The 27594-nt window shown below is 40.6% G+C and overlaps 1 protein-coding gene across 8 annotated transcripts in view; it reads left to right on the top strand.

Annotated features, from left to right (window-relative positions):
• Positions 1-27594, top strand: part of LOC105497527 (OTU deubiquitinase 7A) — a 368351-nt gene that overhangs the window by 177004 nt on the left and 163753 nt on the right. For 7 of the 8 annotated variants that reach the window (XM_071067240.1, XM_071067242.1, XM_071067244.1 and 4 more), the window contains one exon: positions 411-533. In XM_071067240.1, the coding sequence (XP_070923341.1) occupies positions 475-533 (59 nt within the window). In that variant the 5' untranslated portion in view covers positions 411-474. Of the gene's footprint in view, positions 1-408; positions 534-27594 lie in introns of those variants that run through there. The other variant, XM_071067246.1, reaches the window with a different exon arrangement.

Genomic DNA, 27594 nt, shown 5'->3' with positions numbered 1-27594 from the left:
ATCACACCCCCAGAACCTCTCTCCCAGGATCTCAGAAGTCAGAGTTCAGTGTTCGAGCCCCGCTGAGAAGCACAGTTCCCTCCCCTGGCACATCAGCTTCTAGGAGCTCTAAGCCCACCCTCACGTCTGTTACGTCTACACAGATGAGACTTTTCCCATTGATCCTCATCTGTCTCCTGATGGGGCATTCATTTAAAAATTAAAGGGTGGGGTCATGTATTAGGAGTGGGAGACAGGGGTGTGGGATTCACCAGCCAATTGCAAATGCATGTTAAATATTTAAAATCATTTTAAAATTTGAAATATTAATATTTAATTTTTTAAATATAAAAAATCCTAACATTGAAATTGTGAATTCTCACTTTCCGTGAAGTGTGAACATTCTCTTTGATTCTCACTGTCTTTTCCAGAGTTCTCAGGCGCTGTGGTCTCACCTTCCACTGGGGCAACAATGGGCCATTTCCAGCAGGGACGATGCGGCGTTGGCCTGCATGCCTGACTGCCACACACCTCCAGAATCAGGTGTCTGAAAAGTAAGTCCTGTGTTGGTGGGGTCTTAGTGGCAAGCCAGAGGGGCAAGTGCAGTCACTGCCTCTGACAATAGACCTGGTAGTGGTTCTGTGGACTCCCTGGAAATCAAACCTAAAGCTCGGATAAAGTGTAAGGTTCATTGAGAAAGAGTCATGAAATGTATTTCATACGGCATTAGAATTTGAGATTGGAATAATAGGCATTATTCTTTAAAAGGAAAAAAACAACTGTAGTGATTGACAAGTGACTTGATTTATACCAGTGCAAAATTTGTCATCTGTTGCAACCATTATTGATTTTTAAAATATTATAAGCAAAAGAAAAATAGTCCTATTATCTTAACACACTAATTATTTTTACTTTTACTGTTTCCTCTTCTTATCCAAAAATACAATTTTAATCTGACCGATATCAAGAGTGATAGCAAATTCTTTTGCTTTATCACTCTTGGAACAAATATTTTTATATACCTTCTTGCCTACTTTTTATTTTATAAGCTTTAATTCTACAGAAAACTTGAAGGAATAGAAAAGTGAACACCCATAATTCTTCACCCAGATTTACCAATTGTTTATACACAGACACACGCAGATGGTAAATATGTGTTTGTGTGTGTTTGATTCTTTTTGTCTGAATCATTTGAAAGTAGGCTGTTGACATCATGACACACTTTGGCATCATCTCCTAAGTACACAGCTGCCTTCTACAAAAGTGTAGTACCATTACCACTGTGAAATATAATATTGATAAAGAGATATTATCCAAATATGTTGTCCCTATCCAGATAACTCTGATTGTCTCCCAAATATTCATCATAGCTGTTTTCCACCGTCTAGTGTTCAATTAAGTATCACTCACTGAATTCAGTTATGTCTCTTTTTATCTGAACTGAAGCCCTGCTTTCATTTTTCTCTTTCATGATGTTGATGTTTTTGAAGAGTCTGAGCCACTTGTTTTATGGAGCGTTACCCAATCTGGACTTGTCTGATTATTTCCTCATACTTAGATTGAGATAGACATTTCCTCCATCTCTCTTTCCAGCACATCAGTGGGCGCCCATGGCTCATGGTGATAAGTTTGTTCACCGGGCTAAGGTCGTTTCTCATGAGCTCTCTTTATAAAGTTACTTTTTTTTTTTTTTTAGATGGAGTCTCGCTCTGTCACCAGCTGGAGTGCAGTGGCAAGATCTCGGCTCACTGCAACCTCCATCTACCAGATTCAAGCGATTCTCCTGTCTCAGCCTCCCGAGTAGCTGGGACTGCAGGCACCCACCACCACACCCAGCTAATTTTTGTATTTTTAGTAGAGATGGGGTTTCACCATGTTGGCCAGGATGGTCTCCATCTCTTGAACTCAGGTAGTCCACCCACCTCGGCCTTCCAAAGTGCTGGGATTACAGGTGTGAGCCACCACATCTGGCCTATAAAGTCACTTTTTACATTCTTGTCTTTTACTAGTAAGCAATGGGGCAGACTTTGAAGCTCCGTGAACATTCTCTTCCCTGGCTGATTTTCATCCAGTGATCTTAGCATCCCTTGATGGTTGTATTATGATTTTTAAGCCATTAGTGTATTGGGACCTCAGACTTTCTTTGTCACATAGTCGTTTATGTTTCACATTTTCTGTGGTTGGGAGGTCATCACACAAGGGAGCATATGGTGAGGTGGTCAAGAGGACTCTGAAGTTAGACCATTCAGATAGGCATCTAGGTATGCATCTTGTCTCTGTCATACAACAACCAGGTGACTGCGAGCAAACATTTCTCCTCACAAACCTTTAGTGTCCTTATAGTTACAATTAGGATACTGGGAGTGACCATCGCAGGAGGCATATGGCGGAGGGTAGAGCCTGTGGCTGGCCTTGCTAAGCAGTAGCTGTTAATTATTATCAGACACAGGAAACATGAGCAAGAGCCACTGGATGCTGCTTTTATTCCTGAGATCTTTTATAAGACCTTTAGCAAAAATGCTAATAAATCTGAATGACAGAGTAGATGCCCCATGCTCTGTGTCCCTGCAGTTAAAAGGTTGCATAGGGAATGAAACCACCACGCCAGGAAGTATTCATCCGTGAACAGTGTCCTGATGTGCCCTCCCCCATCGGCTTCCTCCTCCTGCTCTTGGTCACCCTTAACTGCCTCCCCTCGCTGGGCCTGAACCTCCCTGGTCTGTTGTCAGGTTTGCCTTTCAGTCACCACTAACCAATTGGTTTTTTTTTTTTTAATCTGAAGATTATGTGTGGGTATTTTTTTCCATTTAGATCAAGTCCTTTTAGTTCTATTGGCATCCCATTGCCACAGAATGCATCTTCCTTGAGAATGTTTTGAAAATTTTACCAAGAAAACAGTTTGTGCAAATATAAGTTATTTTAGAAGCTACACACGAATATGAATTAGACTGAGTCTTCAAAAAAATTGCTGTTGGAAAACATGTTAATATCTTAAAAATACTTCCTCGGAAAAGGTTACTTGCCTCATTTTCTTCCCCACAACTCTTAAAAGCAGATGAGAGCTAGTGCTCACAGAGAAGACCGCTCTGCATCCTGCGTCCGGATGACATGCTTTCTGTCGGCTTCTTGTCAGGCTGAGCTTGAACGGATGGCCCTGTGAGGTTCCCCTGCTTTCTGGGGCGATACCAACCCAGCTAGCCTGGGGTTTGCCAGGACCAGAGGACACTTCTTGTGGGCTCCAGCCCCAGGCTTCCCTGAAGCCTCGCCACATCTCCTTTTTCCTTCTTACCAGCTGTTCACGTGCCAGGAATCCTTGCTTGTCTCCTTGTCCTCTGTATGCGCTCCTTGGGGATGGGACTGTGCTTTTCTGTTTTCCCAGGAGCAAACCCAAAGGTTATAGGATGAGTGAAGTGTAGGTGAAAATCAAACCTCTGGTTCTGCATCAACACCAAGGAAATCACTGAGTTTCACTTGAGTGTGTGGATGGAAATATCAGGGCTGCCTTTTCTCAGTTTCCCAAAGCACATCCTGTGGGATATCTGTCCACTTAGAAACCTGAGCTCTCTGGACTTGAGTGAGCTCCACGCTCCAGGCCTGTGTGCTAGAGAACCAAATGGAGGTGGCTGGAAGCCAAGGCAAAGCCCGTGCAGAGAGGCCCACTCCCAGGAGGCTTGCAGGTGCTTGGCCACACTCGGGCGAAAAGGACCCCTCCTCCTCCACAGCCCGGGGCCAGGCCCCTCCCTGCATCTCCCTCTTCCTGTTCCCTTCTCCTGTACAGCAGCAGCCCGGCAGTCTGTGTTCCCCAGTGTGGGTTCATCAGCATCACCAGCCAGGAAACCCTCATACCCAGAACTTGGTTTTGGGGCTTACTCTTCAAAGCCCTGTTGCTGAGCCATGGAAAGAGACACAGTCCCCCGTGAGATGGCATAAGTATAAATTCACAAAAGGCTTGAAGACACACCCTTAGGGCAGTTCTTAAATCTCCTGGGGGCTTGCTATCCCCACAGACATTGTGCCCCGTAAGTGTGTGAAGGTGGGTCAGCCAGTCAAGATAAGGCCAGGAACCCAGTGTGTATTCAGCACTTTGCTGAATTCCCTGTGTACATCTTGGTTACTCCTAGAGCATGCAAAAGCTCAATTCTCAGGCAAAATCATCTGTTACCATGTTCCAAAGCTTTGTTTAACTCATTAATTAGGGAACCAGCAAAAAGACAAATGATCTGGCTCCACAAGCATTTGGTAACTGGGATTGATTGATTGATGGATTGATTGATTGATTGACTGATTGATTTTGAGATGGAGTCTCGCTCTGTCACCCAGGCTGGAGTGCAGTGGTGCGATCTCGGCTCACTGCAAGCTCCGCCTCCCGGATTCACACCATTCTTCTGCCTCAGCCTCCCGAGTAGCTGGGACTACAGGCACCTGCCACCACGCCTGGCTAATTTTTTGTATTTTTAGTAGAGACAGGGTTTCACCGTGTTAGCCAGGATGGTCTCAATCTCCTGACTTCGTGACACATCCACCTCAGCCTCCCAAAGTGCTGGGATTACAGGCATGAGCCACCGCGCCTGGCTGGTAACTGGGATTTTTAAGGTCAGTTGGGAAAGAAATGCAGAAATGAGATGCTAAGTTAAGGCAAACCTCTACAAAGCAATACAAATGCCAAATTTGGAGTTAATTTGTTTACTAGGCAGTAAAAGTCATAAGCTATCAATCCTGCAGGCTAATCTCACAGGGCTATAAACCTCTTTATTTTAACCAATTGTGAATGATTAGATAAATATTTGTCACACTGCTCAAGAGCTTCAGAATGAGATCAATCAGACTTTTTTGCATTCTAGCAGAATATCACAGATCCCAGAAATCATCATTTTTCCCTTTTTCAGGTTTGGAATCAATGTTTCCATAACAATCAGCTAAAATATGGTGGTTGACAAGTTGTGAGTGATCACGTAGCACCGTGTGAAGGTGCCGCTTTTTGGCCTGCACAATGCACTTGAGCTCCGGTGTAGACACTGCAAGGCCATGTGTGGGAGACAGCTTCTGACACAGCTCCTAACCATTCCTGCCTCCTGACATCGCATCTTCGTATTGTCCCCTGCCCTTGGGTGTGAGCTGGACATAGTGACTCGCTGTTAATAAACAAAATACAGCGGAAGTGACAGGTGTCACTTCCAAGACCAGGATGCAAATGCAGTGGCTTCTGTCTTGCTCAGGCTCTCTCTGACTCTTCTAACATGGTTGCTCTGATGAAACAACTCTGATTTTGTGATCTCACCTTTGGAAAGGCCCACGTGGCAAAGAACTGAGCTTCTTAGTTCAACAACCCTCAGAAACAATTCTGTGAATGATCACATGAGTAAGCTTGGAAGAGAAAGGTTCCTCATTTGAGCCTTCAGATGAGACTGCAGCCTCAACTCACATTTTGATTGCAGCCTTGTGAGAGACCCTGAGCTAAGGTGCACTCTGACTCCTGCCCCACAGAAATGGTGAGATTATGTATATGTGTCGTTTTAAGTCCCTAAATTTGGGAGTCGTTGTTTCACAGCAATAGGTAACTGATGCAGCATCCATGAAATGTATAGGGTTGATTGTTCTTGGGTATGTGCTTCTCAGCAGAGCTGTCTTTCATCTTTCCCTGCTTCTCCCATCTCCTTTCTCCTGCTTCTCTACTGTCCCTTTCCTATTCTTTATTACTCTTCCTTTCTTTATTCCCACTCCATTTGAGTTCCCCTTCTCTGCAACTATAATTGCATCCTTGGCCATTGATTAGGGAGGCTTAAAACTAGAGGTACCTTATTTGTGGGGACAATGTGCAGTTCAGAAAGATACCCCATCCTTGGCCAGTAGCATAATAGTTTTCTTTGTTGAAATCAATTGCTTCGAACTTACATTGACTACATCATCCAGGGCTGCAATGCTTCTTATTTGGTCTTGAGCCAATGCTTAGTGTTTGAATGCAATTGGCTTTACCATTCTTTCCTCAGGGGAGTGTAGACAAACAAATTTTCTGCTTAAGAATGCAGTTTCTTTCTGACTCACACAGCTGATCCTATCAACTTGGACTTCATAGCCATCAGTTTCAATTCAGAACCAACCTTTTAAAAATTATATGTTATTTTGATATAAAAAGTACCAAAGGAAATCTTCTGAAGGAATAGAACTCCAGATGGTTTTATTAGGTTTCCCAGGTTATTAATTTAAGAATATATTGCAAATAAATATATACATAATCATAATCATACCTATGTTTTTGATTTTTTTTTAATTTCAGTGGGTATATAGTAGGTGTATATATTTATGGGGTACCTATCCTTTTTTTGGTACTAGCTGTGTGCCAGGCACTATGCTATGTAATCACCACCACAACCATATTAAAATAGGAACTGCAATCCTCCTCTCAAAACTGAGGCAGTGAGAACCAGGGACTAGACGTAAATTATCCCCAGGAATTTTTGGAATGCCTGCCTGGATTTGTATTTGTATAAGTGTTTCTAGTGACTAAAAATGAAAACCCAAGAAACTAAAGAAGAAAACAATTAGTAGATTAATCTGTTGGGTCATAAAGTTGACAGGGTAGTATAGAATGCTGGGTGGGTTCTTCAGAATCCACCTATCTCAATGTTATCTATTTTAAAAGTTCAAATCCATACATGATGACAGATATTTATTTCCTTTATGTTTATTTTTTTTTATTTGGGCAAAGTTGTTTATTATATTTGAAAAGATAGACACTAAAATAAAACACTGAATTTTACCAGTCACTGATATGTGTAAATAATCAACTAACATGGGCCAATAAGAAAGCCCAAAAGCTGAAATTCTCCTGTTTTTGTGAAATCTAAATTCTTTTTTCTTAATGGAAAGAGCCACTACGTCGACTCTCTTGGTTCCACTTACTCTAAGTGGGCTGGAAACTTCCAAGTATTAACAGCCAGCCCACTGGAATTTCTATCCAAATGTCCCTTAGACACCCTTCCCTCTCTCCCTTTTTAACATGCACAGACTGTCACACACAGTTATGTGAATGTGCACATACATACACACACACATGCGCATGCAAACATTCACATATATTCACACACGTTCAACATAAACACAGAAGTCACAGACACACATACACACTGTTAAACACATGTACACTCACATGGACATGCACACACACAGCACATGCATACACATGCTCACATATGGACACGTAAACATACATGCACACCTAGTCTATGATCCATTCAGAGTTAATTTTATATATGGTGTAAGATGTAGATTGAGTTTACTTTATAGAAGTCCATTTGCTCCAGCATCATTTTTTAGAAAAGTCTTATCTTTTCTCCATTGGATTGTCTTTGTGCCTTTGTCAAAAATCAGTTGTCTTTCGTTTTAGTAGTAAGTGTGTCTATCCTCTACTATCCCCATGCTATACTGTCTTGGCCATGGGAGGTTTATAATGCATCTTAAAATCAAGTGTGTGAGTCCTCTAACTTTTTTCTTTTTCAGTGTTATTTTGGCTAATCTAGTTTCTTTATCTTTCTATATAAAATTAGAATCAGCTTGTCTGTGCCTACAAAGAAACCTGTTGGAATGTTGACTGGGATTGCATTGAATTTATAGATCAGTGTGACTATACCTGACATCTTAACTGTGGTATATCTTACAGTTCATAAAAACAGTACATCTCTGTATTTATTTAGGTCAATTTTGGTCTCTCTTGCCTGAATTTTGTCAATTCCTTAGTTAGAATTTTTGACTGTGTCCTGGCTCTGTTGTTCTCCAGGTCTACATGTACCCTGTTCCCTCTTTTCCTGGCTCTGCACCCACTGTCCATACCCCTTCCCCAGTTACATGGAACTCAGCCCTCTACTTCTTTGCAAAATCCCCAGTCCCCTGTGGTTTTCAGATGAGATGTCACTTCTTCAGAGCCTCTCTTACTCTCTCCTCCACTCCAGTCTAACATGGGTGCCTTTCCCTTGTGCCTAACACCATCTTGTCTCTCATAGCTCTAAGCATCATGTGATATAACTGCCTCATTAATTTGTTTTTTAGGCCAGCAGCCCAAACACTCTTAGAAGGCAGAGACCCTACCTGATTTTAGGTTGTATCCCTAGCACATAACACAGAGCAATGGCCCAGTTAATGGCAGCTGGGTGTAGGAATGGAGCAATGAAGGAGCGAAAGGAACTGAAAAGGGAGAAGTAAACTAGCCTTGAGTGAGGCTCTGCTCTGTGTCAAGCACCAAGAAGGTAGGTCAACAGTGGTCAATAGAAATTAGACTGTCAGGGAGAAGTTAGACAATCATTATTAGACAGTGAAACACAGTCAGACAGAAAGATATAGAGGGAGAAAGGAAAGGGAGGGGGATATATAGACAGACATTCAGGCAGGTTGTGGATAATCAGATAGATACATTCATGGGCATATGGATAGATATGTAGACAAACAGGATAGGTTGAAAGACATGCAGACAAGACAGATGGGAAAAACATTGAGACCCCCAGATGGATAGACAGAAAAACAGAGAGTTTCTAGCATAGAGAGACAGACAGGCAGTCAGATAGACAGATATATAGCACAAAGACATACAGACATACTGACAAATAGACACCCAGAAACATGCATAGGTGGGTGGGTGGGTCAGTGCATGGATGGATGGATGGATGGATGGATGGATGGATGGATGGATGGAGACAGGTAGAAATAGACAGGATGCCAGAAAGAAAGAGAGAGAGAGAGAGATGAGAGACAGAAAGAAAGAAAGAAAGAAAGAGAGAGAGAGAAAGGAAAGAAAGAAAGAAAGAAAGAGAAAGAAAAGAAAGAAAGAAAGAAAGAAAGGAAAGAAAGAAAGAAAGAAAGAAAGAAAGAAAGAAAGAAAGAAAGAAAGAAAGAAAGAAAGAAAGAAAGATGGGTAGTTAGACATCTACATAGATAATAGTAAGACAGACACATGACCAATGGAAGGAGAGACAGAAAATCAGGAAAGAGGAAGGCAGACAGACAATGAGAAAAAATAATTAGAAAGATAGATACATACAGACAGGAACAAATATACATCAAAAGATATGTAGGTAGGTAGGTAGGTAGGTGGAACAAGAAAGGGAGAGATAGAATATAGATTGAAGGTAGATGATAGGTGGACAGGCAGGCAGGCAGGCCGATAGGTATAATATTTTTATTTAGGTTTATTTAAACTTAACACAGTTCCAAGAAAGATACGGTATCTTCTGCATATATAGTTGGGGAAGTGGATTCACAGGGGTTTAGTGATTTCCTAAAGACCACACTTGAAGAGCATGGCAAAGCTTCAACTCAAAACTAGCCCTACCTTTCCCCAGGGTTTGTGCCGGCACAGCCTCCGTGGATTCTCCAACCCCCATCACATAACCTGCCAGACAAGGTGCACCTTTATACTCTTCTCTTGCTTGCATTTGCTTCCATGCTAGAGCCTAGGCCCCTGTCACTTCTTGTATCTTATTTAATAGCTTCGGTAGAAAATGATGCTTGAAGTGTGGTTTATTATGTGAGCAGGGGGCAAAGAGTTTGGGAGGCCTTAAAGTAGAGATGAGTGTCCTGCTCCCTCCCTCCCGGGTCCTGAGCTCCTGAGAGCCCTCATGACCATAGCTAGTTTTCCTTCTGGAAAGTTTTCTACCCATGAGACCTTTTTCCTGTTAGTATTGTTTAATCATGCTATAACACATTAATAATCTCATGTGTCCTAGAGACACTTCCTTGTTGACACCTATAATGTAGTTCAGGTACTGATGTAATAGGCTTGATTCAGCCAATCTCCTATTGACAAACTTTTTTTATATTTCCAGCTATGCTGCAAGGAGCATCGTTAGATGTGCTTCTTTGTACACATAAGCAGAGTGTTCTCTCAGGAAGATACTGAGAGGCAGAATTGTATAGTTACAATTCTATATATGTATTCTATATTAAAATATGTATTCTATATTAAAACAATTTTAGATACTAAAAAATATGGCCCCTCCTGACCTCACCACTAGCCCAATATTCCCCTACTAGCAGTGTTAAAAACTACCAATTTCACTTCACCAGGACTTGATGTTTTCAGGCTTTTTTTCCCTTGCCAATTTGATGCATGAGGGCGTGGGTGAGGGTGGTTAGTGGGTATCTTGTCTAATTTGTATTTTTGTCATTATGACTAAGGTTGATTCTAGTCATTTGAGTTTCCTGTAAATTGCACATTCATGTAATATGTCAATTTTTTAATTGGTCCATTGAATACCAATCCCTTGTTTTTATGTGTTTTCCAAAATTTCTTGTTCTGTTACATAACTTTAAAATATCTATTTTTTTTATCATATAGAACTTTGTTTATTGTCTTTGGTTTTTGCTATTATCGGTTTTATCAAATTTATTTTGATGGTGTATTAGTCTGTTTTTACACTGAAATAAAGAGCTGCCTGAGATTGGGTAATTTATAAAGGAAAGAGGTTTAATTAGCTCACAGTTCAGCATGGCTGAGGAGTCCTCAGGAAACTTACAATCATGGCGGAAGGTGAAGGGAAAGCAAGGCACATTCTTTACAGGGCAATAGGAAGGAGAAATGCAAGCAGGGAAAATGTGAGGCACTTACAGAACCATCATATCTCATGAGAACTCACTCACTATCATGAGAACTCACTCACTGTCATGAGAACAGCATGGGAGAAACCTCCCCCATGATCCAGTGACCTCCACCTGGTCCCACCCTTAACACATGGGGATTACAATTCAGATAAGATTTTGGGTGGGGACATAGCCAAACCATATAATTCCACACCTGGCCCCTTCCAAATCAAATCTTGTGTTCTCACATTTCAAGACACAATGATGCCTTTCCAACAGTCCCCTAAAGTCTTAACTTATTCCAGCATTAACCCAGAAGTCTAAGTCCAAAGTCTCATCTGAGACAAGGCAAGTCCCTTCTGCCTATGAGCCTGTAAAGTCAAAAGCAAGTTAGTTACTTCCTAGATGCAATGGGAGTACAAGCGTTGGGTAAATACAGCCATTCCAAATTGGAGAAATTAGCCAAAACAAAGGGGCTGCAGACCCCATGCAAGTTCAAAATCCAGTAGGACAATCTTAAACCTTAAAGTTCCAAAATGATCTCCTCTGACTCCATGTGTCACATCCAGGTCATGCTGATGGAACAGGTGGGCTCCTATGGCCTTGGGCAGCTCTATCCCTGTGGTTTTGCAGGGTATAGACCCCCTCCTGGCTGCTTTCACAGGCTTGTGTTGAGTGTCTGCGACTTTTCTAGGTGCACAGTGTGAACTGTCGGTGGATCTACCATTCTGGGATCTGGAGGATGGTGGCCCTCTTCTCACAGCTCCACTAAGCAGTGCCTCAGTGGGGACTCTGTGTGGGGGCTGTGACCCCACATTTCCCCTCTGCACTGCCCTAGCAGAGGTTCTTCATGAGGGCTCTGCACCTGCAGCAAACTTTTGCCTGGACATCCCAGCATTTTCATACATCCTCTGAAATCTAGGCAGAGGTTCCCAAACCTCAATTCTTGACTTCTGTGCACCTGCAGGCCCAACACCAAGGCTTGGGACTTGCACCCTCGGAAGCAACAACCTGAGCTGCACATTGGCCCCTTTTAGCCACAGCTGGGACACAGGGCACCAAGTCCTGAGACTGCACAAAGCAGCAAGGCCCTGGACCCGACCCACAAAATCATTTTTTTCCTCCTAGGTCTCTTGGCTTGTGATGCAAGGGGCTGCTGTGAAGACCTCTGACATGCCCTGGAGACATTTTCCCCATTGTCTTGGTGATTAACATTTGGCTCCTCATTACTTAAGTACATTTCTACAGCCAGCTTGAGTTACTCCTCAAAAAAAAAAAAAAAAACATTTTTTTTTCTATCACATTTTCAGGCTACAAATTTTCTGAACTTTTGTGCTCTGCTTCCTTTTAAACATAAGTTCCAATTCCAAACCAAATCTTTGTGAATGAATAAAACTAAATGCTTTTAAGAGCACCAAGTCATCTCTTGAATGCTTTGCTGCTTAGAAATTTCTTCCACCAGATACCCTAAATCATCTCTCTCAAGTTCAAAGTTCCACAGATGCCTAGGGCAGGGGCAAAATGCCACTAGTCTCTTTGCTAAAGCATAAAAAGGATCACCTTTGCTCCAGTTCCCAACAAGTTCCTCATCTCCATCTGGGATCCCCTCAGCCTGGACTTGATTGTCCATCTCACTGTCAGCGTTGTGGTCAAAGCCATCAGCAAGTCTCTAGGAAGTTCCAAACTTCCCTACATCTTCCTGTCTTCTGAGCCCTCCAAACTGTTCCAACCTCTGCCTGTTACCCAGTTCTAAAGTCGCTTCCACATTCTTGGGTATCTTTATCGCAGCACCCCACTCTCTGTGGTACCAATTTACTCTATTAGTCTGTTTTGATGCTGCTATAAAGAACTGCCTGCGACTGGGTAATTTACAAAGGAGATAAGTTTAATTGACTCACAGTTCAGCATGGTTGGGGAGTCCTTAGGAAACTTACAATCATGGTGGAAAGTGAAGGGGAAGCAAGGCACTTTCTTTACAGGACAGCAGGAAGGAGAAATACAAGCAGGGGAAATGCCAGGCACTTATAAAAACCATCAGATCTCATGAAAACTCACGCATTATCATGAGAACAGCATGGGGGAAACCACCCCCATGATCCAATTACCTCCACCTGATCCCACCCTTGACACGTGGGGATTATGGGGATTACAATTCAAGATGACGTTTCGGGTGGGAACACAGCCAAACCATATTAGATGGACCTTCACTTTTTAGCTCTTACAAAGGCTTTATCTATTGGTTAGGGCTGGCTAAAAGCTAAAACGAGCATCCCCACAAATCTCAGCACTTTAACCCAAGGCAGGTTTATTTCTTGCCATGTACCAGCCTGATAGGGACAATACCATCATGTAGGGACTCACATTGCTCCCATCCAGCAGTTCTACTATCCCCTGGGGTTACTGACTGTCTGCTGAATCCTTTCTAATGAGCTGAGCTGGCAAATAAGAGATAAGGGAGAAGTGTGGATGCCGTGGGAGATTGGGGGCAGGCCTGGAAATGGCTCATTCCTTCCATGCCATATTCTATTTTCATGGAACTTAAGTCACATGGCCACACCTTGCTTGGCCTTGGGAGGCCAAGAAATGTGATCTAGAAACACAAAGGCAAGGGCTGTGGTCAACATCAGGCAGGGTCTCCAGCACACTTTTCTACCACAAGGTCATAAATGTATTCACCTATACTTTTCTCTGGCACACTTACAGTTTTACTTCTTCTCTATGTGTATTTAATTCCTGTGGAATTTGTTGGTCAGTGATAGGATGTAGGGAATCTTGCTTTATTTTTTCCAAATGGATTTCCAACTTATTTTATAAATTTTATAATGTGGTCCTTTTCCCACAGGATTCTCAGAAATTTGGGATTCTCTATGTGTGTCATTCTGTCAGTTAGCAATGCTTTCAGCTTCGTCGGAGATGTTTAATTTCACAAGACAGAGTTGGGAGCCAGTGCACGATTGGGTTGGCTGCTCAGTGATGTCATGGCAGCATCTTCCAGGTTCTCTTGACCCGTCCCTTATGGTCACAGGCCAGCACAGCTTCTCGTATCACATCACTTCAAGGTAGGAGTGTTCTATGCATGCCCCTTTTCTTAGGAAAGCAAAACATTTGCCAAAAGTAGCCTAGAAGATTTCCTATTGCATTTTGGCAGCTCACGGAGGAGAAAGAACTGGCCACATGGATACTTTTAGCTGTAGGAAAAACTGGGAAAGCAGATATCAGAATTGTCTTGATTCACTTAGCCCAATCATCAGCCCATATATTAAGCCCACGGACTTCCTACATGGGGCCGAGCACGTTGTAGCCATGAGCAAAAGCAAAGGCTGTTAGCAATAAGGAAGGGGAATGGGTATTGGATGGGAAGTTAAGGGCATCTGCCATTATCATATACCAAATTCTCTCTCTTTCCCCGCTACCCTCACACATCTCTGCATTTTCTGTTCTCCTTCACAGGTCCATATGTCTCTGTCTGCCCTGTGTACCCATCACTTTAGTCACAGTATCTTTATGTGTGAAGTGTACGAGAACAAACATCCAACTTATTGTTTATCAAAATTGTCTTGGAATTACTGGCTTATTCTTCTAAGTTTTAGAAACTGTTTGTCAGCTTCCACGAAAAATTCCGTATTGATTGCATTCAATTTATTATACATATTAGAGAGGAACTGGCATCTTAACAATATAGTCTTCCCATCCATTTATGTAAGTTCTCTTTCTATACCTCATTAAAGATTTATTGTTTTCTGCAAAGGAAAAAAAAAATAAAGGTTTCCTTCTTTTTGTGTGTTTTTCCTAATTAACTTACAGGATATTTGGTGGGGGTTGGTTGGCTATTATGAAATAGATCTTTTTGTGTTGTTTTTAAAATTCTAACTTGGCTAATGTTGACATGTAGGAAAAGTGTTGATTTTTGGATGTTGATCTTGTTCCAGCCATTTAAAATGTTCTCATTTGATGTAATACTTAGTCATGAGTTTGTTCTAAAGCTTGATGGAAACGCTTCTAAAGTTTTCATTGTTAGGTGTGATAAGTCCTAAAAAATTAGAATCAATATCATTTAATAAGTAGAAAAAAGCTTCCTTCTATTCCTGGTTTGTTTCAACTTGGTATAATGAATAATTGTGGGCTTTTTGGCATCTTTTAAGATGACCATATGGTTTTTCTCCTCAAATTTGTTAAGATAGTGTATTGGCATGAGAATCATGTTTGGCCATTAGTAACAGAGAGAAAACATGGCAGATTTAACAAGAGGGGAATTCACTTCTCTCACATATACGAGAATGAGGCATTCCAGGGTTGGTAATGGCATCTCCAGAACCCCACAGACTTATCTCCTTCCACCCTAATGACCCCCACTACCAAGCACCCAAGGTGACTGCAGCAGCTCCAACGCTCTAATTTGTCTCTTTGTGTCTTTTTCTATATTTTGGACTCATTTGCTAATCTTTAATTTTAAGTTGTACATCTATGTTTATAAATGGTATTTGCCTTGGGTTTTTTTTTTCTATTGCCTCTTTTCTAGTTTAGACATCTGAGTCATTTTACCTTTATCTGTCAATTAGGAATACATTCAGCTACAAGTAACCAGACATTTGACTTAACTGGCTTGAAAAAATAGATACTTAGATGAGAAGTAAAATAAGAAGTCCAGGGGTGGACTGTCTACGGCTGGTGCAAGTGTTCCATGATACCATCGGAAATAGCTTCCTAGTCCACCCAACTTTTGTTGGATTTTGTCCTCTTGCATTACGTTTTATACTCCCAGAATGGTGGGTGGACTTGCAGATGTTATTTCCTCACTCAAGGCAGAAAGAAGGGGAAAGGCAAAACGAGAAAGGACTATTCCATTGAAGCCTGTCTCTTTCAGGTAAGCAAGTGCTCTCCTCTAAACCCAACCAGTTGGAAACCCAACCATTTCCATCAAGTAGACTGAATCATCGCCCAGCATGGCACATGCAGATTGGTGAATCACAGGTTGGAGAATAGCTGGCTTTTACCAATTGCTATTCATCCCTGGGTGCTAGCAATTTTGTCTGTCTTTTCTGAAATCCAGGGTCTCAACTGCTCCCTGATAAACCAAGATTCAGTCTGCAGTAGGTGCAAGGGTATGCAGTGGATAACATCTAAGAAGCTGGGCTAGCACCTGCCCATTGCCTTCTAGGCTCTGGATGCCAATTTTTTCTATCTTCATTTATTTTCCTAAAGCATATGTCATTCCTGTCAGTTCTCTCCTCTGAAACTCTCATCGGCCTCCCATTGGCCTCATAACATAGGTGAGCTACTCACCCTGGCAGCCCCCAGGTCTGGCCCTCACCTTCACCCCTAGCCTCTTGGCCACTGGCTCTCCTGGACACACTGGGATATCTGTGCCTGGCCACCACCCATGTTGCTCATCCAGTCCGGAATGCCCTCTTTGCACTTTTCCTTAATCCTCCTCAAAAATTTAACTTACCTTCAGCTGTCTTCATCTGCCAGGCACAGAGAACTGTTCCTTTCTCATATTCCAATGGGTTTGCTTGTAAGCAATATTAGAGGATTGATTCCAATCTAGATGGAATTTTGGTTATTTTCATGTCTGCCCATCAGAATGGAGTATGAAGGTAGGTTTAGTGTTTTTAGTTTCCTTTTGTTCATTTATTCAGCATACTTATTATCTGGTATATTCCAGCTTGTGGTGATGTTAAGACAATTAAAACGTGAACCCTGTCCTCCAGGGCAGCCTTCGCAGAGAGAAGGAGGAGGCAGGTAGGTTGGGGTGACAGCTCAATGTGCAAGGGGTGCCCCACCATTTGTCACAATGACAATGGCAGGCCAGGAAGACAGGCTGACCCATTAGCCTGTCTTTTCCTTGAAAAGAAGGTGCCTTTACCCAGAACAACTGATTTAATGATTGGAATCAATAGTAAAACTAGCAACCTGATTTGTAAGTTGTTTGGATTTTTTTTTTTAAACCCTTGTCAATGGCACATTGGTCTGATTCAGGCACGTATTTTATGCCATTGTAACAGCTAGATGTGTGAGCCTGAAGAATAAAAACATAAATCTTTCAAAGCAAAGTGGCCTTGCAGGTATTCCAATGCTGAAGATTTAGAATTGTCAGGCAAGCTCTGCTGCGCATTTTCAGGGATGAGATAATCTCTGTGACATTGAGGTTCTCTTGTAAGGTGATCTTTTCAGGGTGTGGGCACATTACACTGTTGCAAGATTGTAGTTGTCTACAAGTCAGAACAAGTGTCACCATGTTTCGTGGCCTTACAAAGTTCACTTTTGTGTTTAAGTCTTTTCTTCAAAACTATTATTATTCCTTGTGGATTCTTTAGGAATTGTCTACAAACTATCACAAATTTAGAATGGTTGGACTTAGGATTTTCTAACTTTAGGGTAGGTTTCTTGGGAGGGTTACCCCATCATAAGTCAAGGAGCATCTGGACTTATGATGCTTCAACCTATTTCAACTTTAAGGTGGATTTATTGGAATATTACATTCATTTTCAACTTACTATATTTTCAGCTTAAGATAAGTTTATTGGTATATAACCCCATCATAAATTGAGGAGCTTCTGTAGTTTTTATGAACAGTCTGTAACCCTTTTGGGATCATAAGCCCATGACTGTAATGACAGCTGTACACTTACTGTCATAGGAAGAACCCTGGAAGAATTCTATATGCCATTGATGAGTATATCATTTCAGTGCACACAGGAGAAAACTTCAGTAGGTCCTACACTTACTGCTGTTCCCAAAGATGTAAATTTTAGTAGAGACTTTTCTTCCATCTTTCCATACTGGGAGAAAACTATGAAAAGGTACAACTGAGTGAGTGTCACCTAAGGAAATGTTTTGCTTCCAATCATGCATCTATGCACATAATATATGTCAAAGGCACCAGATGTTTTGACTTGACACCTTTTGAAGACACCCTGTTCCATTGTAAAGGGATGGTATTGTGTGATGGCATAATGGTGACTTTTGGATCAAAGTGAGTCTATGTGGGAATCCTTACTCTGCCACTGGACACTCTGGGCTTAAGTAAAATGGAACAAAACCACTGTCCCTGTGGAATTGTTGCCTGTATGAGAGTTAACTTACCCTTAAAGCACTAAGCACGATCAATGTAATTTTGGGCACTCAGCAAGTAGCATTTATTTTCTTCAGTGAGATATATAGGGGATTTAGGCCCATGGGAAGAATCTTTTTAACTCCATTCAAATAAATTTGAAAACCAGGTAAAGATGGATAAATCTCTAGGAAAATGTGACATAATAAAATTAAACCATATAGAGATAGAAAGTCTTGGCAGAGCAATTTCCCATAGGAAAAAATTCGAGGAAGTTGTAAAAGAGTTCCCCAAAAAAGAAGGACCAGGAACAGATTGATTTGTGGGCCAAATCTACCAACCTTCAGATATCAAATGGCCCTGGTGCTACTTAGGTTAATCCAGAGCATTGAAAAGAATGTGAAACTTTCCATTTTGTTTTATGTATATAATATTAATTATAAAACCTGACAAAGATTACACATAAAAGTAAAAACCATAGCTCAATCTAGTTTATTTATATTAATTTAAGAATTTTACAGAAAACCAAATGCCACACATTCTTACTTAAAAGTGGGAGCTAAACAGTGAGTACACATGGACTCAAAGAAAGGAACAACAGACACTGGGACCTACCTGAGGATGGAGCGTGGGAAGAGGATGAGGATAAAAATACTACCTAGTAGGTACTATGCTTATTACTTGGGTGGCAAAATAATCTGTACACCAAACCCCCATGACATGCAGTTTACCTATATAACAAACCTGTACCTGTCCCCCGAACCTAAAGTAAAAGTTAGAAAAAAATAAACAAATATTATGGGAATCATTTAAAAAAGAGTTTTAAATAAAAATTAGCAAAACCTAATCAAAAAGCACATAAAAAGAAACATCAATGAATGATTAAAGGAGATTTATTCCAGAAACATTAGTTAGGTTCAGTATTAGGAAGCACATTAATATTATTCATCATATTAGTAGATTTTATGAAAAAAATAGTGTGAAAGTCAACATCTATCCATGATAAAACCACTCAGTAGAAGAGGTTCATGGGTACCTTTTAAACATGTGTGTGTCACTACCCAACTTCAAACTATACTACAAGGCTACAGTAACCAAAACAGCATGATACTGCTACAAAAACAGACACACAGACCAATAGAACAGAATAGAGATCTCAGAAATAAGACCACACATCTGCAACCATCTGATTTTTGACAAAAACAAGCAGTGGGGAAAGGATTCCCTGTTTAATAAATGATGCTGGGAAAACTGGCTAGCCATATGCAGAAAATTGAAACTGGATCCCTTCCTTACACCTAATACAAAAATTAACTCAAGATGGATTAAAGATTTAAATGTAAAACCCAAAACTATAAAAACCCTAGAAGAAAATCTAGGCAATGCCATTTAGGACCGAGGCATGGGCAAAGATTTCATGACAAAAACATCAAAAGCAATTGCAATAAAAGCAAAGATTGGGATCTAATTAAACTAAAGAACTTCTGCAAAGCAAAAGAAACTATTATCAGAGTGAACAAACAACCTACAAAATGGGAGAAGATGTTTATAATCCATGCATCTGATGAAGGTGTAATATCCAGAATCTACAAGGAACAAATTTACAAGAAAGAAACAAACAACCCCATTAAAAAGTGGGCAAAGGACATGAACAGACACTTCTCAAAAGAAGACATTTAGGTGGCCAAAAACATATGAAATAGAGCTCAACATTGCTAATCATTACAGAAATGCAAAGCAAAACCACAATGAGATACCATCTCATGCTAGTCAGAATGACAATTATTAAAAAGTCAAGAAACAACGGATGCTGGCGAGGCTATGGAGAAATAGGAATGCATTTACACTGTTGGTAGGAATGTAAATTAGATCAGCCATTGTGGAAAACAGTGTGGCGATTCCTCAAAGACCTAGAACCGGAAATACCATTTGACCCAGCAATCCCGTTACTCTATACACCCAAAGGAATATAAATCATTCTGTTATAAAGATACATGCATGTGTGTGTTCATTTCAGCGGTATTCACAATAGCAAAGACATGGAATCAACCCAAATGCCCATCAGTGATAGACTGGATAAAGAAAATATGGGATCTTCATGGCATATTTCTAGATTGCAGCTCTGACTCAGATGGACACAGCAGCATTCCGAAGCTTGCATCGTATTTCTAGCTCCAGATCTACTACAAGAACAAACCAGCAATCCTGAGAGGACCCACAGACCCTCTGAAGGAAGCAGACTGCTCCTGCAGGACCCAGGAGACACCCCAAATACTGTGAGTGCCCCACCTATGGAAGTGGGAAAGGGAGATCCTGCTCTCCCAAACACACACCTCCAGTGGAGAAACTGAAGGTCTGTTTGCAGGAGAAGTATCCAACCTTAACTGGAGCTGAGTCAGTTTGGAGTACTGAGTGAAATATAGGGGTAGATGAAGCAGTGGGAAAGGCCCTGGGAGCTCCCTGGTCCCCAAGCAGGCCATTCCTACCTGGCACTACAGGGATCCTTCAGGAGGGAAGCCAGAGGAGTGGGGAAAAACACCACAGGGAAAAGGAAGTCTCCAGCTGAACTTTGTAACAATTTGAACTGGGTAGGAAGCCCCTTTGCCAGAACTCAGGGGAGGGTGCAAATCTGTTGTGCAGACTCTCCACAGGCGGGGAGTAGAACGCAGCCCTTTTCTTTTCCAGCTGAGAAGCAAGTAACCTGGGGCAGGTTCTCAACTCTGCTTGCCCACTGCCTGGAAACAGACTTGGGACTGTTAGGGGAGGCACGGTTGGAGTGAGACCAGCCCTTCAGATTGCACAGGGGCTGGGTGAGGCCTGTGACTGCTGGCTTTCCCTCACTTCCCTGACAGCCTGCATGACTCAGCAGAGGCAGTCATAATCCTCATAGGTTCACAGCTCCACTGACCTGGGAACCTCACCCTCATCCCTCACTGGAGCCGCAGCAAGACGCACCCAAGGACAGTCTGAACTAAGACACACCCAACCCTACTCCCACCTGATGGGCCTTCCCTATCTACCCTGGTAGCTGAAGACAAATCGCATATAATCTTGGACCCCACCCACCACTTGTTCTTGTCCATACTACCACAGCTGATGCTCCCTGGAAAGTGCCACCTCCTGGCAGGTGGCCAACCAGCACAAAAAAAGAATATTAAACCACCAAAGCTAAGAACTCTTGCAGAGTCCATTTGACCCCACCACCAGCTCCAGGAGAACGGGTGCTAGTGTCCACAGCTGAGAGACCCATAGATGGTTTACGTCCTGTGCATTGTCCTGTGCAGACAATACCCAGTACCAGTCTGGAGCCGGGTAGACTTGCTGGATGGCTAGACCCAGAAGAGAGACCACAATCACTGCAGTTCAGCTCACAGGAAGCCACAATTACAGGAAAAGCAGGAGAGTGCTACATCAAGGGAACACACCGTGAGACAAAAGAATCTGAACACCAGCCTTCAGCCCTAGACCTTCCCTCTGGCAGAGCCTACCCAAATGAGGAGAAACCAGAAAACCAACCCTGGTAATATGACAAAACAAGGCTCTTTAATACCCCCCCAAAAAATCACACTAGTTCGCCAGCAATGGATCCAAACCAAGAAGAAATCCCTGATTTACCTAAAAAATAATTCAGAAGGTTAGTTATTAAGCTAATCAGGGAGGCACCAGAGAAAGGCAAAGCCCAATGCGAGGAAATCCAAAAAAACCTCTGTAAAGCATAAATCAAAACAAAACCTCTGTAAAGCATAAATCACACAGGATGTATAAAACAAAAAGACAAGTTAAAAAGCAAAAACAAAAAAACCAAGGTACACAGGCAACAAGTAGAACAATGAATGCAATGGTACCTCGCATCCCAATAATAACATTGAATGTAAATGGCCTAAGTGCTCCACTTAAAATATGCAGAACTGCAAAATAAATAAGAACTCACCAATGAACTATCTGCTGTCTTCAGGAGACTTACCTAACACATAAGGACTCACATAAACTTAAAGTAAAGATGTTGAAAAAGGCATTTCATGCAAATAGACACCAAAAGCAAGCAGCAGTAGCTATTCTTAGACAAAACAAACTTTAAAGCAACAGCAGTTAAAAGAGACACAGAGGGACCGTTATATAATGGTAGAAGGCCTTGTCCAACAGGAAAATATCACAATCCTGAACATATATGCACCTAACACTGGAGCTCCCAAATTTATATAACAGTTACTAACAGGCATAAGAAATGAGATAGACGGCAACACAATAATAGTGGGGGACTTCAATACTTCGCTGACAGCACTAGACAGGTCATTAAGATAAAAAGTCAGAGAAACAATGGATTTAAATTGTACCTTGGAACAAATGAACTTAACAGATATATACAGAACATTTCATCCAACAACCACGGAATACACATTCTATACAACAGCACATGGAAGTTTCTCCAAGATAGACCATATGATAGGCCACAAAATGAGTCTCAATAAATTTAAGAAAATTAAAGTATATCAAGCACTCTCTCAGACCACAGTGGAATCAAACTGGAAATCAATTCCAAAAGGAACCTTCAAAACCGTGCAAATACATGGAAATTAAATAACCTGCTCCTGAATGATCATTGGGTCAAAAGTGAAATCACGATGGAAATTTAAAAATCATTCAAACTCAACGACAATAATGGCATAACCAATCAAACCTCTGGGACACAGCAAAGGGGATACTAATAGGAAAGTTCATAGCCCTAAACACCTATCAAAAAGAGTGAAAGGGCACAAACTGACATTCTAAAGTCACACCTCAAGGAACTAGAGAAGCAAGAACAAACCAAACCCAAACCCAGCAGAAGAAAGGAAACAACCAAGATCAGAGCAGAACTAAATGAAATAGAAACAACAACAACAACAAAAAAAAATATATAAAAGATAAATGAAACAAAAGCTGGTTCTTTGAAAAGATAAATAAAATTGATAGACCACTAGCAAGATTAACCAAGAAAAGAAGAGAGAAAATCTAAATAACCTCATTAAGAAACAAACAGGAGATATTACACGACAGAAACACAAACGATGTGACACCACAGAAATGCAAAGGATTATTCAAGACTATTGTGAACACCTTTACACACATAAACTAGAAAATCTAGAAGACATGGATAAATTCCTCAAAAAATACAATCCTCCTAGCTTAAATCAGGAAGAATTAGATACCCTGAACAGACTAATAACAAGCAGTGTGATTGAAATCTTAATTTAAAAATTACCAGCAAAAGAAATCCAGGACCAGATGGATTCACAGCAGAATTCGACACTATTCCACAAGACAGAGAAAGAAGAAAGCCTCTCTAATTCATTCTATGAAGCCAGCCTCACCCTAATACCAAAACCAGGAAAGGACATAACCAAAAAAGAAAACTACAGACTGATATCCTTGCTGAACATAGATGCTAAAATCCTTAACAAAATAATAGCTAACAGAATCCAGCAACATATCAAAAATATAATTCACCATGATCAAGTGGGTTTCGTACCAGGGATGAAGGGATGATTTAACATGTGCAAGTCAATAAATGCAGCATACCACATAAACAGAATTTAGAACAAAAATAACGTGATCATCTCAATAGATGCATAAAAAGCATTCAACAAAGTCCAGCATCGCTTTATGACTAAAACTCTCAGCAAAATCGGCATACAAGGGACATACCTCAATGTAATGAAAGCCATCTGTGACAAACCCACAGTCAACATAATACTGAATGGGAAAAGTTGAAAGCATTCCCTCTGAGAACTGGAACAAGACAAGGATGCCCACTCTCACCACTCCTCTTCAACATACTACTGGAAGTCCTAGCCAGAGCAATAAGAAAAGAGAAATAAAGGGCATCCAAATTGGTGAAGAGGAAGTCAAACTGTCACTGTTTGCTGACAGTATGATTGTTTACCTTGAAAACCCTAAAGACTCCTCCAGAAAGCTCCTAGAACTGATGTAAGAATTCAGCGAAGTTTCTGGATACAAGATTAATGTACACAAATTGGTAACTCTTCTATATACCAGGAAGGACAAAGCAGAGAATCAAATCAATAACGCAACCTTTTTTCTAACAGCTGCAAAAATAAAATAAAATACTTGGGAATATACCTAACCAAAGACGAAAGACCTCTACAAGGAAAACTACAGAACACTGGTGAAAGAAATCATAGATGACACAAACAAGTGGAAACACATCCCATGCTCATGGATGAGTAAAATGAATATTGTGAAAATGATCATACTGCCAAAAGCAATCTACATATTCAATGCAATCCCCATCAAAATACTACCATCATTCTTCACAGAAGTAGAAACAACAATTATAAAATTCATATGGAACCAAAAAAGAGCCTGCATAGCCAAAGCAGGACTAAGCAAAAAGAACAAATCTAGAGCATCATGCTACCTGATTTCAAACTATAATGTAAGGCGATAGTCACCAAAACAGCATGGTACTGGTATAAAAATAGGCACGTAGAGTAATGGAAAACAATAGACAACCCAGAAAGACACCCAAATACTTAACAGCCAACTGATCTTCGACAAAGCAAACAAAAGCATAAAGTGGGGAAAAGACACCCTTTTGAACAAACAATGCTGGGATAATTGGCTAGCCACATGTAGGAGAATGAAATGGGATCCTCATCTCTCATCTTATACAAAAATCAACTCAAGAGGGATTAATAACTTATATCTAAGACCTGAAACTATAAAAGTTCTAGAAGATAACATTGGAAAACCACTTGTAGACACTGGCTTAGGCAAGGATTTCATGAGTAAGAACTCAAAAGCAAATGCAATAAAAACAAAGATAAATACCTGGGACTTAATTAAACTAAAGAGTTTTTGCATGACAAAAGGAACAGCCAGCAGAGTAAACAGACAACCCACAGAGAGGGAGAAAATCTTCACAATCTGTACATTTGACAAAGGACTAATATCCAGGATCTGCAACAAACTCAAACAAATCAGTAAGAAGAAAAAATCCCATCAAAAAGTGGGCTAAGGATATGAACAGACAGTTCTCAAAAGAAGGTGTACAAATGGCCAACAAACGTGAAAAAATGCTCAACATCTCTAATGATCAGGGAAATGCAAATCAAAACCACAATGTGATACTACCTTACTCCTGCAAGAATGGCCATAATAAAAAAAAGTCAACAAACAGTAGATGTTGGCATGGATGTGTTGAACAGGGAACAGTTCTACACCGCTGGTGGGAATGTAAACTAGTGCAGCCACTATTTTACATTCCAGAAAAACAGTGTGGGGATTCCTTAAAGAACTAAAAATAGAACTACCATTTGATCCAGCAATCCCACTACTTGGTATCTACCCAGAGGAAAAGAAATCATATATACTTGCACACGCGTGTTTGTAGCAGCACAATTCACAATTGCAGAATCATGGAACCAACCCAAATGCCATCGATCAATGAGGGGATAAAGAAACTGCAGTATATTTATACAATGGAATACTAGTCAGCCATAAAAGGAAATGAATTAACATCATTTGCAGTGACCTGGATGATATTGGAGACTATTATTCTAAGTGAAGTAACTCAGGAATGGAAAACCAAACATCGTATGTTCTCACTGATATGTGGAAGCTAAGCTATGAGGATGCAAAGGCGTAAGAATGATACAATGGACTTCGGGGATTTGGGGGGAAGGATGGGAGGGGGGCAAGGATAAAAGACTACAAACAGGGTTCTGTGTATACTGCTCAAGTGATGGGTGCACCAAAATCTCACAGATCTCCACTAAAGAACTTACTCCTGTAACCAAACACCACCTGTACCCCAATAACTTTTGGAAAAAATTTTTTTAAAAGTTTAAAGAAAATGTGAATATACACCATGGAATACTATGCAGCCATAAAAAGGAATGAGATCATGTCCTCTGCAGGGACATAGTTGGAACTGAAAGCCATTATCCTCAGCAAACTAACACAGGAACAGAAAACCAAACACCACATGTTCTCACTTACAAGTGAGAGCTGAACAATGAGAACACATGGACACAGGGAGGGGAACAACACACACTGGGGCCTGTTGGGGGGATGGGGGGATGGTGAGCATCAGGATAAATAATGCATGCAGGGCTTAATACCTAGGTGATGAGTTGATAGGTGCAACAAACCACCATGGCACACCTTTACCTATGTAACAAACCTGCACATCCTGCACATGTATCCTGGAACTTTAAATTAAATTTTTAAAAACTTGTGTGTGTGTGTGTGTGTGTGTGTGTGTGTGTGTGTGTGTATGTGTTTGTTTGTTTAGCCCGAGACCCAACACTCACCATCTTTTTCAGTGTGGAAACACCAAAGTTGTTCCCACTAAAGTTAGGAGCAAAGCAAAGATGCCCATAACCTCTCATAATATGTAATATTATATTGAATGCATTAATCAGGGAAATCAGGCAGGATTGGGAAATAGAGAGATACTCCATCTCAAAAAAAAAAAGTTAACACAAACTATATTTGCATTTGATATGATTGTGTATCTGGAATACTAAAAAAACTATGGAAAATTGCTATAAATTGTAAGAATTTAGTAAAATAGCAAGATATAAATTTAGCACAGAGAAATCAATAGCTTTGATTCGAGCAGGAGAAATGGAAAGAGTAACTGTGTAATATGCTATCATTCCTGATTTTATTAAGAACTAGGATTTGGTGAGGGAAGGAGGTTCATCTGTCAAAGAGATTAGGTTAAGTAAAAACTCTGAAGTCTTCTATTTGAATTGGAAATATTAGAATGAACTCAAAATTTAGTCTTTATTAAACATATTTCTTAGCTCTCCAAGAAGTCCTATAAACAATGACTAAACCACTAGTTATGGGTACACCAAGCACCCAGATTGTGGTCTTGAAAAACCATTCTCAATAAAGAAGACTGAGAGTTCTTTGGAGAAATGTCGAATTCTAGATCCGGAACAGTAAATGTAGAAAATGAACCTGAAACATTTTGTCACCCAAGATATATAGAAAAGACTCTGTCAGCTGCGCTAGTGTCAAGGGAACTTGATTCAGAACTTAAGCATCAATAAAGACAACAACTGCTCTATACTGGACAGATCAAAATGCATAAAATATGTTTAAATCGAGGAATGCAAAATATTTCAAAAAAAGGAGTAACAAATTGATCCCATTGAAGGAAGCTAGTGAACCAACTTGTCCAAGTAAAATGATGAATTAAAAGGTCATAAATAAAGCATCCATCTTGCCTTTTCTATTAGATGTCTACCACTGGGTGACCAAATAGTAGATTAGTAGAAGTTTCCCTTTAAGAATTCCAGCTAATAAATAAAGAATGAATGAAAGAATTGTACTGCCAGTATATGCAACCCCTCTTGAATTGCTGGGTCTAGGCAATGATCATCAGTGGCTGCTACCATTGCAGGCAGAGACAGATACTCAGTGCCTACTGATGGAAGAAGACAGCACCAAAATGTGCCCCAAATTGAACCTGAATCGGATTGAGTCTTATATCCCAGTGCTGATTTACATGAAATAGAGAGGACAGAGGAGCACATGACATGGCACCAGAGGAGCAATCAGTAAAAGCCAGATGATAGAAAACTCTAGAGAAAAATATATACATCAGATTTTTCAACAGAGGAAAAAAGACGGAGGCAAAATCTGTAGATTAAAAAAGACGTATCAACCAATTACAATAAGAGATCTTACTTGAATTCTGATTCAAGTAAGATGAACAACAAACTGAAAAACTAAATATGTGAACTTAAAACGTTTGATATCATTGGAAATTTGCACACTGGAAATTTGCACAATGGATATTCTTCATTCTTAAATGAAGAATTATTGTTAATTTTTAGGTGGGATTATGGTACTGTGGTTATGTTTTAAAGGGTCTTTTAGAGAGAGAGAGATGGAAGTAGTTGTGGATGAAATAATGTGTTATCTGGAATTTGCTTCAAAATGATGTGAGCAGGGGAAGGGTTGGAGACAGAGAAGGA

The sequence above is a fragment of the Macaca nemestrina genome, chromosome 7 (assembly GCF_043159975.1).
Source record: "Macaca nemestrina isolate mMacNem1 chromosome 7, mMacNem.hap1, whole genome shotgun sequence".
Lineage (NCBI taxonomy): Eukaryota > Metazoa > Chordata > Mammalia > Primates > Cercopithecidae > Macaca > Macaca nemestrina.
Note: the sequence above shows the minus strand (reverse complement) of the source record. Positions and strands in the feature narration are given on the sequence as shown.